Source organism: Portunus trituberculatus, chromosome 50 (assembly GCF_017591435.1).
Source record: "Portunus trituberculatus isolate SZX2019 chromosome 50, ASM1759143v1, whole genome shotgun sequence".
NCBI lineage: Eukaryota > Metazoa > Arthropoda > Malacostraca > Decapoda > Portunidae > Portunus > Portunus trituberculatus.
In genome coordinates, this window is record NC_059304.1 from 16,695,384 (window position 1) to 16,705,985 (window position 10,602).

The 10,602-nt window shown below is 43.4% G+C and overlaps 1 protein-coding gene across 5 annotated transcripts in view; it reads left to right on the forward strand.

Annotated features, from left to right (window-relative positions):
* The first annotated feature begins 778 nt into the window (after positions 1–778).
* Positions 779–10,602, forward strand: part of LOC123499678 (insulin receptor substrate 4-like) — a 22,408-nt gene continuing 12,584 nt past the window's right edge. For all 5 annotated transcript variants that reach the window (XM_045248055.1, XM_045248057.1, XM_045248056.1 and 2 more), the window contains exons 1-6: positions 779–1,488; positions 3,392–3,529; positions 5,195–5,410; positions 5,685–5,807; positions 5,920–6,037; positions 9,762–9,966. In XM_045248055.1, the coding sequence (XP_045103990.1) occupies positions 1,432–1,488; positions 3,392–3,529; positions 5,195–5,410; positions 5,685–5,807; positions 5,920–6,037; positions 9,762–9,966 (857 nt within the window). In that variant the 5' untranslated portion in view covers positions 779–1,431. The remainder of the gene's footprint in view (positions 1,489–3,391; positions 3,530–5,194; positions 5,411–5,684; positions 5,808–5,919; positions 6,038–9,761; positions 9,967–10,602) is intronic.

Here is a 10,602-nt window from a genome sequence, read left to right on the forward strand (position 1 = left end):
CCCTTATTCCACTTTTCATCTCCTTTCTCCTTCCCTTCCCACTTGTCTTTAATTTTCTTGCTTATATCGCTTTTTTATTCTGTATTTTCTCCCTCCTCTTTCTCCTTTTTTCCTCATATTTTCTTTACTATATCCTTTTTAGTGTCTTTTTTCCCCTTTATCTGTTTCCTATTATTCGTTTGTAATTTAGAGGCTCCACTTTTTTTTATGTTTCCATGATTCCTTACTTACTTTTCTGATTTTCTTTGCCCATGTTATTTCTTCGTGCATGCCTCCGTGTCGTCTTCTGTCCCCATGTCCCCTCTTTCCACTTCCCCCTCTCTCCTTCCCATCCGTTTCTTTACCATATCCTTCTTTATTATTCTTCATCCTTCATCTAATTTCTATTTTGCTCGTCGTGTTCTCTTTATTCTTGGGATATATTGTCTTCTTGCCATCCTCTTTCCATCCTCTCCTCTTCCTCTCCATCCGCCTCGCATGTCTATTCTCTCTCTCTTCATCCTTGTCTTTCTCCAGTTTACATATAATATAAACTTTACGAGTTGATCCCACTGAGTGTCAGGTTATGGGATTTTAAAAGATTCTATTGCATCTATTTGTAAACGAAGATAAAACGACGGAGAAATGACTATCGATAAAGCAAATAGGTAAACATGTTCCACTTTAGTTTTCTATATTTCTTTTCATGGTGAGACTCATGTAAACTAGCCCTCTCGCTCAGCCGTTGCCATGACGACCCATTGTTTATAAATAAGAGAGCCAAGTCGTGACACTCTGCCGAGACGTTGGTGTTGCGTTGGTGTGCCGTCAGCTGGGTAGTGAAGCTTTGTTGAAGGAAACGTGCCACGCCCCCTTGCCTGCCGCGGTGCCTCCTTCCTCACGCAGGCATAGGATGGTTACTGGGGGAACTTGGGTAGAGTCCTGAATTGCCCATGAAGGAAGTCCGAAAGATACGTGTGAGGAACTAATGAAAGGTCCACTCGTGCATCAATAGTGTGGGGACAAGGGGAGGAGGAGAAGGAGGAGGAGGAGGAGGAGAATGGGAGGAGGAGGGAGTACGAATCTGACATCCTCAACAAATTCACCGTTGCGCCCCGGAAATGAGGCCTCTGTCATGGTGTTTACGTGTCACTGAGGAGCAGATGAGCCAGTGGAAGGAGGAAGTGCGAGAAAAGTGGTGGTGGTGGTGGTGACAGAAGTGCTGCAAGTGTGTTGGAATGGAAGGAGGTTTGGTGGAGACTGATGTGGATGAAAGTGAAGTCGGGACGAGAACTGTGTCGTGGACGAGAGGCGAATGCGGGGCAGGTGCGAATACTGACGGCTCGCGTGACCAGCTGGAGGCGACGGGAGTGACGGGAGAAGTGAGAAAGTAGGGCAGAAGAAAGAAGGATAGTGAGAAGAAGAAAGAGACGAAAAGACAGTGAAGTCACCATGCCGCAGACAGCCAAGAAAGCCCTCAAGGTCACCACGGAGATCGACATCCACGCGGTAAGAGGCATTAGGTTAGGTTAAATTAGGTTACTTTAGGTTAGGTTAGCTGGCTGATGTGGAAGGCTGCGTGAGGTATGATGGGGGCGTGTCCTAGGAAGCAGTGATGTGTGGTGGTGTGCAGGATGGTGTAAATACGCATATATTGCGCATATATTTGTTCCTCTGAGACACGAATGTATTGTTCTCTCCAGAAGTATTAACGTCTCAGCTTTAGAAATTAACACGTTAAATGAAAAATTAAATCAATAAGAATGTGATAAATGAATAGAAATAAGCAGCGTTGCAAAGGTCAACACTACGAGTACACACATCCCTGTTAGTGTGTAAGGTGTGGTGACCCAGACAAGGCACACACACGCATTTCTTCACATTCACAAACATTCCCCCACATCAATGTTCCTTTAATGGTGAGGGGCGACCCGCACCAGCCAGCACACCAAGATATGCATCCCTGCGTGGTGTTATCAGTGGCCAGTGGCCAGGGAGTCGTGGCCAGTTCCGAGTCGCGCCGCGCAGACTGCGTGTCTGTGTTGTCAGTGTGTTGCGTGTCGCAGAAGGTGACTGGAAGGGGCGGGCTGAGGAATCGGGACACTCCTCACTATATTTTCTCCGGAGAGACCAGACGCAATCGAGAAGATACTAATTCAACAATTTTTGATATTTACACATTCAAGAATAATTACTGCAGATATGAATATATTCTACAAACCGAAACAAAAGGCAGAAGTTTTCTTTGTTCGAAGCGAACCGTAATTATCATAAAAATACAGCAAACCAAATAGATGACTCATTCGTGTTCATGAATTTGTTGATATATAAAGAAAGGCAACAAGGTGAACGCTGTGTGTGTGTGTGTGTGTGTGTGTGTGTGTGTGTGTGTGTGTGTTACTGTTGCTATTATGATCATCGTATCGTTGTTATCATACATGGATGGGCGGACTTTCTTTGGTTTCCCTTTTCCTTCATTTATTGACATAATTTTTCTCTTCTCGCACACACGAGTCCGTCATCCTTCCATTCCTTTCATTCCTTCTAATTCCATCTTCCTTTTCTTCCTTATTTACGACTTTGCTTCATAATTCTCACGAACCAATGTCACCCTTCCTTCCTCCCTCCTCCTTCCCCTTCCTTTCTTTCTCTCTTTCCTACATCCTTTATTTTTTTTTCCTAATCATTCCTCTCCCTTTCAACTTTCTCTTGTGCATGTGTCATTCCATCTTCCTATTGTGTGGTGTCTTTTCACGTCGCTTCCCCACACCAGAGCCCTACCCTTCTTTTATATATATATATATATATATATATATATATATATATATATATATATATATATATATATATATATATATATATATATATATATATATATATATATATATATATATATATATATATATATATACATATATATTGTTTTCGCCATTATTCTCGCTTTGCCCTCTCACCGCCACTATTTCCTAGCGTCACAGAGATGATCCGGGTTGATTCAAGGTTGATTCTCCAGTTAATCATGTAGAAATCTTGCTAACTTGTCACTACAACCATAAGAAACGGCATGCGTCACTTCATATACGTAGCGCCTTTTGAAAGAAGTGAGATGTGACGTGGGAAGGACTTCAGAATGTATGGTCTGTTGGGCTGGTATTTTTAAACACTTCTGTGCTTCACCTCCACTCTTTCATAAGGCTTTATTTCAGTTTACACGAGTTTTTTTAAGGTGTTTTTTACGATTCTAAAGGCAGACTGACAAGCTTTCTACATTACTAACTGGAGAAACACCCTTGAAATCCCCGCTACTCATCTCTGTGGCCTTAGAAAATATTCGTGGTGAGAGAGCAAAGCGTTTCTGAATACGGACCTAAGTTAGTCTGTCTCTCACTCTGTTTTCTCGTCTGTCCCGCAGGTGTCGTGTCCCGGTGTATGGCTGCCGGGGAGGGGCCGCTGCTCCCTCTCCCTGTGTCTGCTCGGCTTCCACACGCGAACCAACAAGCTGCCCCCGGTCTTCCCGCTGCTCTACCACGAAAAGTTCAAGTTTGAGAGGGTGAGTGATGGTTGTGGCGGTGGTGGTGATGGTGGTGGTGGTGGTGGTGGAGGTGGGATAGTAGTAGTAGTAGTAGTAGTAGTAGTAGTAGTAGCAGTAGCAGCAGCAGCAGCAGAAGTAGTAGTGTAGTAGTGGTAGTAGTAGTAGTGGTAGTGGTGGTGCAGCAGCAGCAGCAGCAGTAGCAGCAGTAGTAGTGGTGGTAGTGTGGTAGCAGCAGGTGTGGTGGTGGTGGTGGCAGCAGTGTGTGGTGGCAGCAGGGTGGTGGTGGTAGTGGTGGTGGTGGTGGCAGCAGGATAGTGGTGGTGGTGGTGGTGGTGGTGGCAGCAGCAGGATGGTGGTGGTGGTATCAGTGGCAGGAGGTGGTGGTGGTGGTGGTGGTGGCAGCAGGATGGTGGTGGTGGCAGCAGCAGGTGGTGGTGGTGGTGGTGGTGGTGGTGGTGGTGGCAGCAGGTGGTGGTGGTGGTGGTGGTGGTGGTGGTGGTGGTGGTGGTGGTGGTGGTGGTGGTGGTGGCAGCAGCAGGTGGTGGTGGTGGCAGGCAGGTGGTGGTGGTGGTAGCAGCAGGTGGTGGTGGTGGTGGTGGTGGTGGTGGTGGTGGTGGTGGTGGTGGTGGTGGTGGTGGTGGTGGTGGTGGTGGTGGTGGTGGTGGTGGTGGTGGTGGTGGTGGTGGTAGTGGTGGTGGTGGTGGCAGCAGGATGAGGTGGTGCAGCAGCAGCAGTGGTGGTGGTGGTGGCAGCAGGTAGTGGTGGTGGTGGTGTAGTGGCAGTGGTGGTGGTGTGGTGGTAGTGGTGTGGTGTTGTAGTGGTGGCAGTGGTAGTGGTGTGGTAGTAGTAGTGGTAGTGGTGGTGGTAGTGGTAGTAGTAGTAGTAGTAGTAGTAGTAGTAGCAGCAGTGGTAGTAGTACTAATAGTAGTAGCAGTAGTAGCAGCAGCAGGAGTAGTATTACAATGATGAAGACAATGAGAAGGAGGAGGATGTAATAATGATTGCCAGTGAGAGAGAGAGAGAGAGAGAGAGAGAGAGAGAGAGAGAGAGAGACACATTAAGAAAGAAAAGTAATACAAGTAATTTGATAACAATTTCCAGCACGAGAAGAATGTAGGAGTCAAAATTTGAGTGCAAAACTGTCAAGGTAAGTTGTCAATTCGAGGAAAGGAGTTTTTCTTTTCTCCAATTTAATTATTTTTATATTTTTTTCTTAATCATATTCCCAGTAGTAGTAATATTTGAGTCAGTGACCTCAGCGTTCTCTTATTCCCTCACGTTCACATATCACTCTCCCTCCCCACCCCCTCTCTCTCTCTCTCTCTCTCTCTCTCTCTCTCTCTCTCTCTCTCTCTTTCGTAATACCTTTCTCTCTGTTATTTCACAGCAAAGTTATTTCCTTATTTCATTTACCAATAATTATCTACTACTACTACAACTACTACTGCTACTACTACTGCTACTATTACTACTACTACTACTACTACTACTACTACTACTACTACTACTACTACTACTACTACTACTACTACTACTACTACTACTACTACTACTACTATTACTCCTCCTCCATTCTCTATCTCCTTCCACAATCCTCCTGCTACTTCTACTACTCCTCCTCCTCCTCCTCCTCTACTACTACTACTACTACTACTACTACTACTACTACATCTTTTCCGCCAGACCTTCGTGGGCGTGCGTAACCTGAGTGTGCTGGAGCGAGTGTTGGAGGCGGAGACGGTGTACTTGGAGTTGGTGCAGGAGGAGCCTTCGGGGGAGACTGTGCTGGCTGTATTCGAGTCCTCCGTCAGGGACCTCCTCTTCCCCAAGCCAGCGGAAAGGTTGTCTTACTCCGGCGTGGACCTCGACCTGCTCATGGAACCGACGCGAGATTTTCCTGTAGGTAGCGCTGGTGGTGGTGGTGGTTGTGGTGGTTGTGTTTATAGTCTTACTGTTCTTGTTATTGGTGTTCTCTCTCTCTCTCTCTCTCTCTCTCTCTCTCTCTCTCTCTCTCTCTCTCTCTCTCTCTCTCTCTCTCACACACACACACACACACACACACTATCTATCTGTCTATCTATCAACTCCTTCCTTTCCCCACTCCCTCCCTTCTATCCAACTCTTCCTTCTCTTCTTCCTCACCCCTCCCTCACTCTCCCCGTCTCTCTCCCAGGGCATCATCTCGCCCAAGATAGAGGTGTCGACCAGGACCAGCGTGAGTGAGACGCGGACGCCCCTTCATCAGTGCAGCCAGGACACCGTCAGCTTCGGCCACGCCCACAACAAGAACACGAAGGTAAGAATGGAGAGGATGTACCCTAAGCAGACATCTCTCTCTCTCTCTCTCTCTCTCTCTCTCTCTCTCTCTCTCTCTCTAAGTGTTTTTATTTTTTATCTCTCTCCCTCAGGCGGTGTTCCGTGCCAACTCTCCTGACGAAGGGAGGAAAGGGGAAGGGGCGGGAGGAGCTACAGGAGCGTCCAGCCCAGAGGAGGAGAGCGCACCCGCCCACAGGAGTCCCCGAAGAGGTGTGTGTGTGTGTGTGTGTGTGTGCTGAGATAAGACAATACTGACAGAAAGGCTCGTATCCTCAGACACTTCTGCATACCTCCACTATTTCAAAAGGCTTTATTTAAATTTACACGAGTTTTTTAAGACGTTTTTACGGTTCTAGAGGCAGAGTGACAAGATTTCTAGATTATTAACTGGAGAAACATTCTTGAAAACTCCGCTAATAATTTCTGTGGCTCTGGAAAATAGTCGTGGTAATAGAGCAAAGCATTTCTGAATACGGACCCAAAAGAACACTATGATTAAAAAGAAAGCGAGTGAATTGATACTTTAAGCTCCAGAAGAAAATGAGGAGGAGGAGGAGGAGGAGGAGGATGAGGAGTATGATGATGAGGAGGAGGAGGAGCATCGTTCACATAAGCCAATGCCACATTAAGAAACGCTTGGCTCTCTCACCACGACAATGCTCAAAGGTCACAGGGTTAATTAATTGGAATCTCAGGCCTTTTCTCTTCTTCATATTACAGAAGTCTGGTTAATGTATCACTGAAAAAAAAACACACAAAAAACATTCTTGATACACAAATATCTTCATCTGGAGGTTTTTGGAAAGTGGTCAGGATGCAGAGTTAAGATAATGATTTGAAAAGTCATGCCGGAGAGAGCGTCAGCATCTATCCCTCCCTGCGCCTCCTTGACTACTGATGAGCAGTGTTGCCAGGTTCCCAACCCATTTTTTCTGTAGCTTTGCCATTAAAATATCTTGAGATTCCGGAAAAATTCTGTAGACTATGCACACACACACACACACACACACACACACACACACACACACACACATATATATATATATATATATATATATATATATATATATATATATATATATATATATATATATATATATATATATATATATATATATATATATATATATATATATATATATATATATATACTCGTATATCGGGACTACAGTAGACTAAATTAAACTCAATACTACATCAATTACATAATATTTTCATTTACATTTATTACCAGTTTTTTGGCTTATTTTTGCCATTACAAAATAAAAAAAATCCTCCTGAATGTGAAACTGAAATTATGAATGGAGTGCAAAAATCAGCATAATACAAAATTATTAAAAAATATTGAAAAAACTTATCTACTCACTGTTATCATCTTCTATGTCTTTTTCCATACTGTACATATCCTCTTTCATTAACTTCATCATTTGAGTTGGCAAATTCATATTAAAACATGTACTAGTGTTTGAGAAGAGTCTCTTAGTGTGCAACAGGCCAGTCAAAGTACCAGTAGACAAGCGGTTTCTAAGCTTTGTTTTCATTCTATTCACTGCAGAAAACACCCTCTCTACGTACGGTTCAAGTACAGTGCATGGGGGTGGGGGGGCCTTGGCGGAATGGCGGGACGATTGACCGACGGCCTCATTTTTTTGTCATTTGTAAAAGTTGTAAAGTTTATAACTGGATATTCCATGATATTTATTGATTATCAGAAATTGGATGAGATTTCTGCAAATTTTCTGTGTAAACTTAAAAATATCTGTAGATTTTGCACAAAAATCTGTTTTTCTGTATACTCTTCGAAATATCTGTAGAAATACAGATATTTCTGTAGACCTGGCAACACTGCTGATGAGTGATCACTTTCCTCTCTTTAAATCGACAAGCCTTACCGAGCTCGAAGACTGAGAAGATGACTGGCCCGTATTCTGAAACGCTTGCTCTCTCACTATCACTGCTTTCCAAAGGCTCCAGTTGAAGATACTCGTGGTTTTGAGAGTATTTTTTTTATGGTTCTGGTAATAGACTGGCAATATTTCTAGTTTATTAAAAGGAGAAACACTCTTGAAAAGCCAGCTGGTTGTCTCTGTGGCCTTGGAAAATTGTCGTAGTGAGAAGGAAAGGTGTTTCTCAATACGGGCGTTAGTTATGGCTAACAAAGAAGAGACAAAGAAGACACCAGCACCATCTTGAATAATAGCCAGTATGTTGTGTCGCATTGAGAGCATTAGCCTTCCTCTCCCACTGCCTTTCTGCTACTGACGACTGATGCTTTCCTCAGTTCCGTGCACCGCCGGCACTTGACTCTCCTCTCTTTTACCATGAGTTTTGAGGTACGATTAGACGCTTTTATTGACATTAGGAAGGGTTTATGGAGGACAGAAGATTAATGGCCAAAGTCTTCACTATTTTACTCCCGACATAAGTTTCTGAAGCTGTATAAAATCACCAACTAGTAAGCAGAATGAATACAAAAATACGTCCTGGTACTGAAGGTGTTAATTTTGTTCAATAAAACTCTTTCTAGTAACTAATGAGAAAAAAAAAGTGCAGCATCCTTAAGATACAGAGCATCGTGTGGAATCTATATACTCGTACATGTTGTGTCTCCTTCCGCGATAATAATACCGGAAAGGCAGCAAGTCTCAGAACCGGACGAGGGTGCGGTGTGCAGACGTGCATGTGGCCAAGCAGGCACACCAGGGCGAGCGGGCGGGCGGGTGGGTGGGTGGGTGGCGGACAGGTCATGCGGTGCGGAGAAGGGAAGTGAAGGAAGGCGAGGGTGAGGGCGTGTGGCGCTGGATGACTGTGATTTTTCTTACAATATGCTATTTCAAGTATTCCCAGTATTTTAATATAGAGAGGAGGAAATATAGATAGGCAAATAGTCGCTATATTAGAATCAAAACGATCCAAGAGATGATAACATTATTTTCAGTATTGAACCTGTATTATAGTGGTCAGTGATAAAGAAAGGCAGGAAAACTGTTGAGATTCAGTGAAAGTTGGCCTTTGAAAGCAATCATGGTGGAAGAGCAAGCGTTTCAGGGTACGGTTTATGGAAAAGAGTAAACGTCTTTCAAATTATTATTCTGAAACGTTTCTGGAATGCAACTCCACTACTTGGGTGTAGTGTTATGTATGTTATGTACCAATGAACCCAAACAATCACTAGGAATATTAACCCCTTCAATACTGGGACGCATTTTTATGATAAGTTTGAGTATGATTAGACCATTTTATTTACATTAGAAAGGGTTCATGGAGATCAGAAGATTAATAGCCAGAATCTTCACCAATTTAATCTCCACATAAGTTTCTGAAGCTGTATGATATCACTAAATAGTAAGCAGAATGAATATGAAAATGAATATGAAAGGGTTAAGAGTATTTTACAATTACAGCACCATTAGTAGTAACAAGACATAAAAGGAGAATCTAACTTATCCTCTCTGTGACCTTTAGAATTAGTGTACCCCTAAGTGTATAAACCATGATACACGTTCAGTACATACTCTAAATTAGTCATGAGTTTCCTGTGAAGCGTGGTGCAATGGCGCTTGTTTGTACGGAAACCTAAGATAAAGAAATAGTCACAGTTCATATATAGTGCACTTACAAATTAATTTCTACTGACTTACTGTATAGCCAGCAATACAACACGAACAGCAAAGTACAAGTAGTTCTAGGAATGACATGAAAGGACAGCACGTCATTTGCTTTCTGATCTCTCGACTAACTGTGCATGGTAAAAGAGAGAGAGAGAGAGAGAGAGAGAGAGAGAGAGAGAGAGGGGAGGTCCTAGTTTTCCCATTCTGAAGCAATATTCACATTCATATTCAAGATTTTTTGTTTGTTTTATATTATTTATGAATGGTTTAATAATTTTCTACCTCTGTATTTTATTAATTATTATATTTTTCCCTTTTTTCAGGGGAGACAAGTGTGCGAACTGTGGGTGGCGGCGGCGGTGGTGGCGGTGGTGGTGGTGGAGGAGGTAGTGGCGGTGGCGGTGGCGGTGGCGGTGGTAGTGGTGGTGGTGGAAGAGATGACGGACACAAACCTCGCTTCGTGTATCGGAAAGCTGACGATGATCTCCTGTCCCGCCTACCGCCCTCCTCCCCCTCCCGCAACACCAGGTACACACACACACACACACACACACACACACACACACACACACACACACACACACAAAAAAAAAAAAAAAAAATAGTGAAGGAGACATTTTTTTGGTTATACATGAAAAAAAAGGGAAATAAGAAATGTGTGGAACGTCCTGCCTGTTTTTTTTTTTTTTTTTTTCTTGTGTCGTTTCTTTTCAGTTTGTCAAGTTTCTTTTCTGTGCATCCTCGTTTTTTTTCTTTTTGTGTGTATTTATTTTTATTTGTGTTTTTAAATATTACTGGTTCTACTTTTTATAAGTGTATTTTTGTAGAGTGTGCACTACAGAGTGATTTATTTAGCTTATTTTTTTTTTTTATTTCTGCTCTTCCTCCTCCTCCTCCTCCTCCTCCTCCTCCTCCTCCTCCTCTTCCATTTTCTTGACTGCATCATCTCAATTTAATCCTTCCAAGCTCCATAGTGGATTACACTTCAATTAATGTGTGTGTGTGTGTGTGTGTGTGTGTTTTTCCTTCTATCTGTCTGTCTATCTGTTTGTCTGCTTGTCTGTCGGTCTGTCTGTCTATCTGTCTGTCTGTCTGTCTGTCTGTCTGTCTGTCTGTCTGTCTGTCTGTCTGTCGGTCTGTGTGTCTCACCTGTGGCCTCGTCAT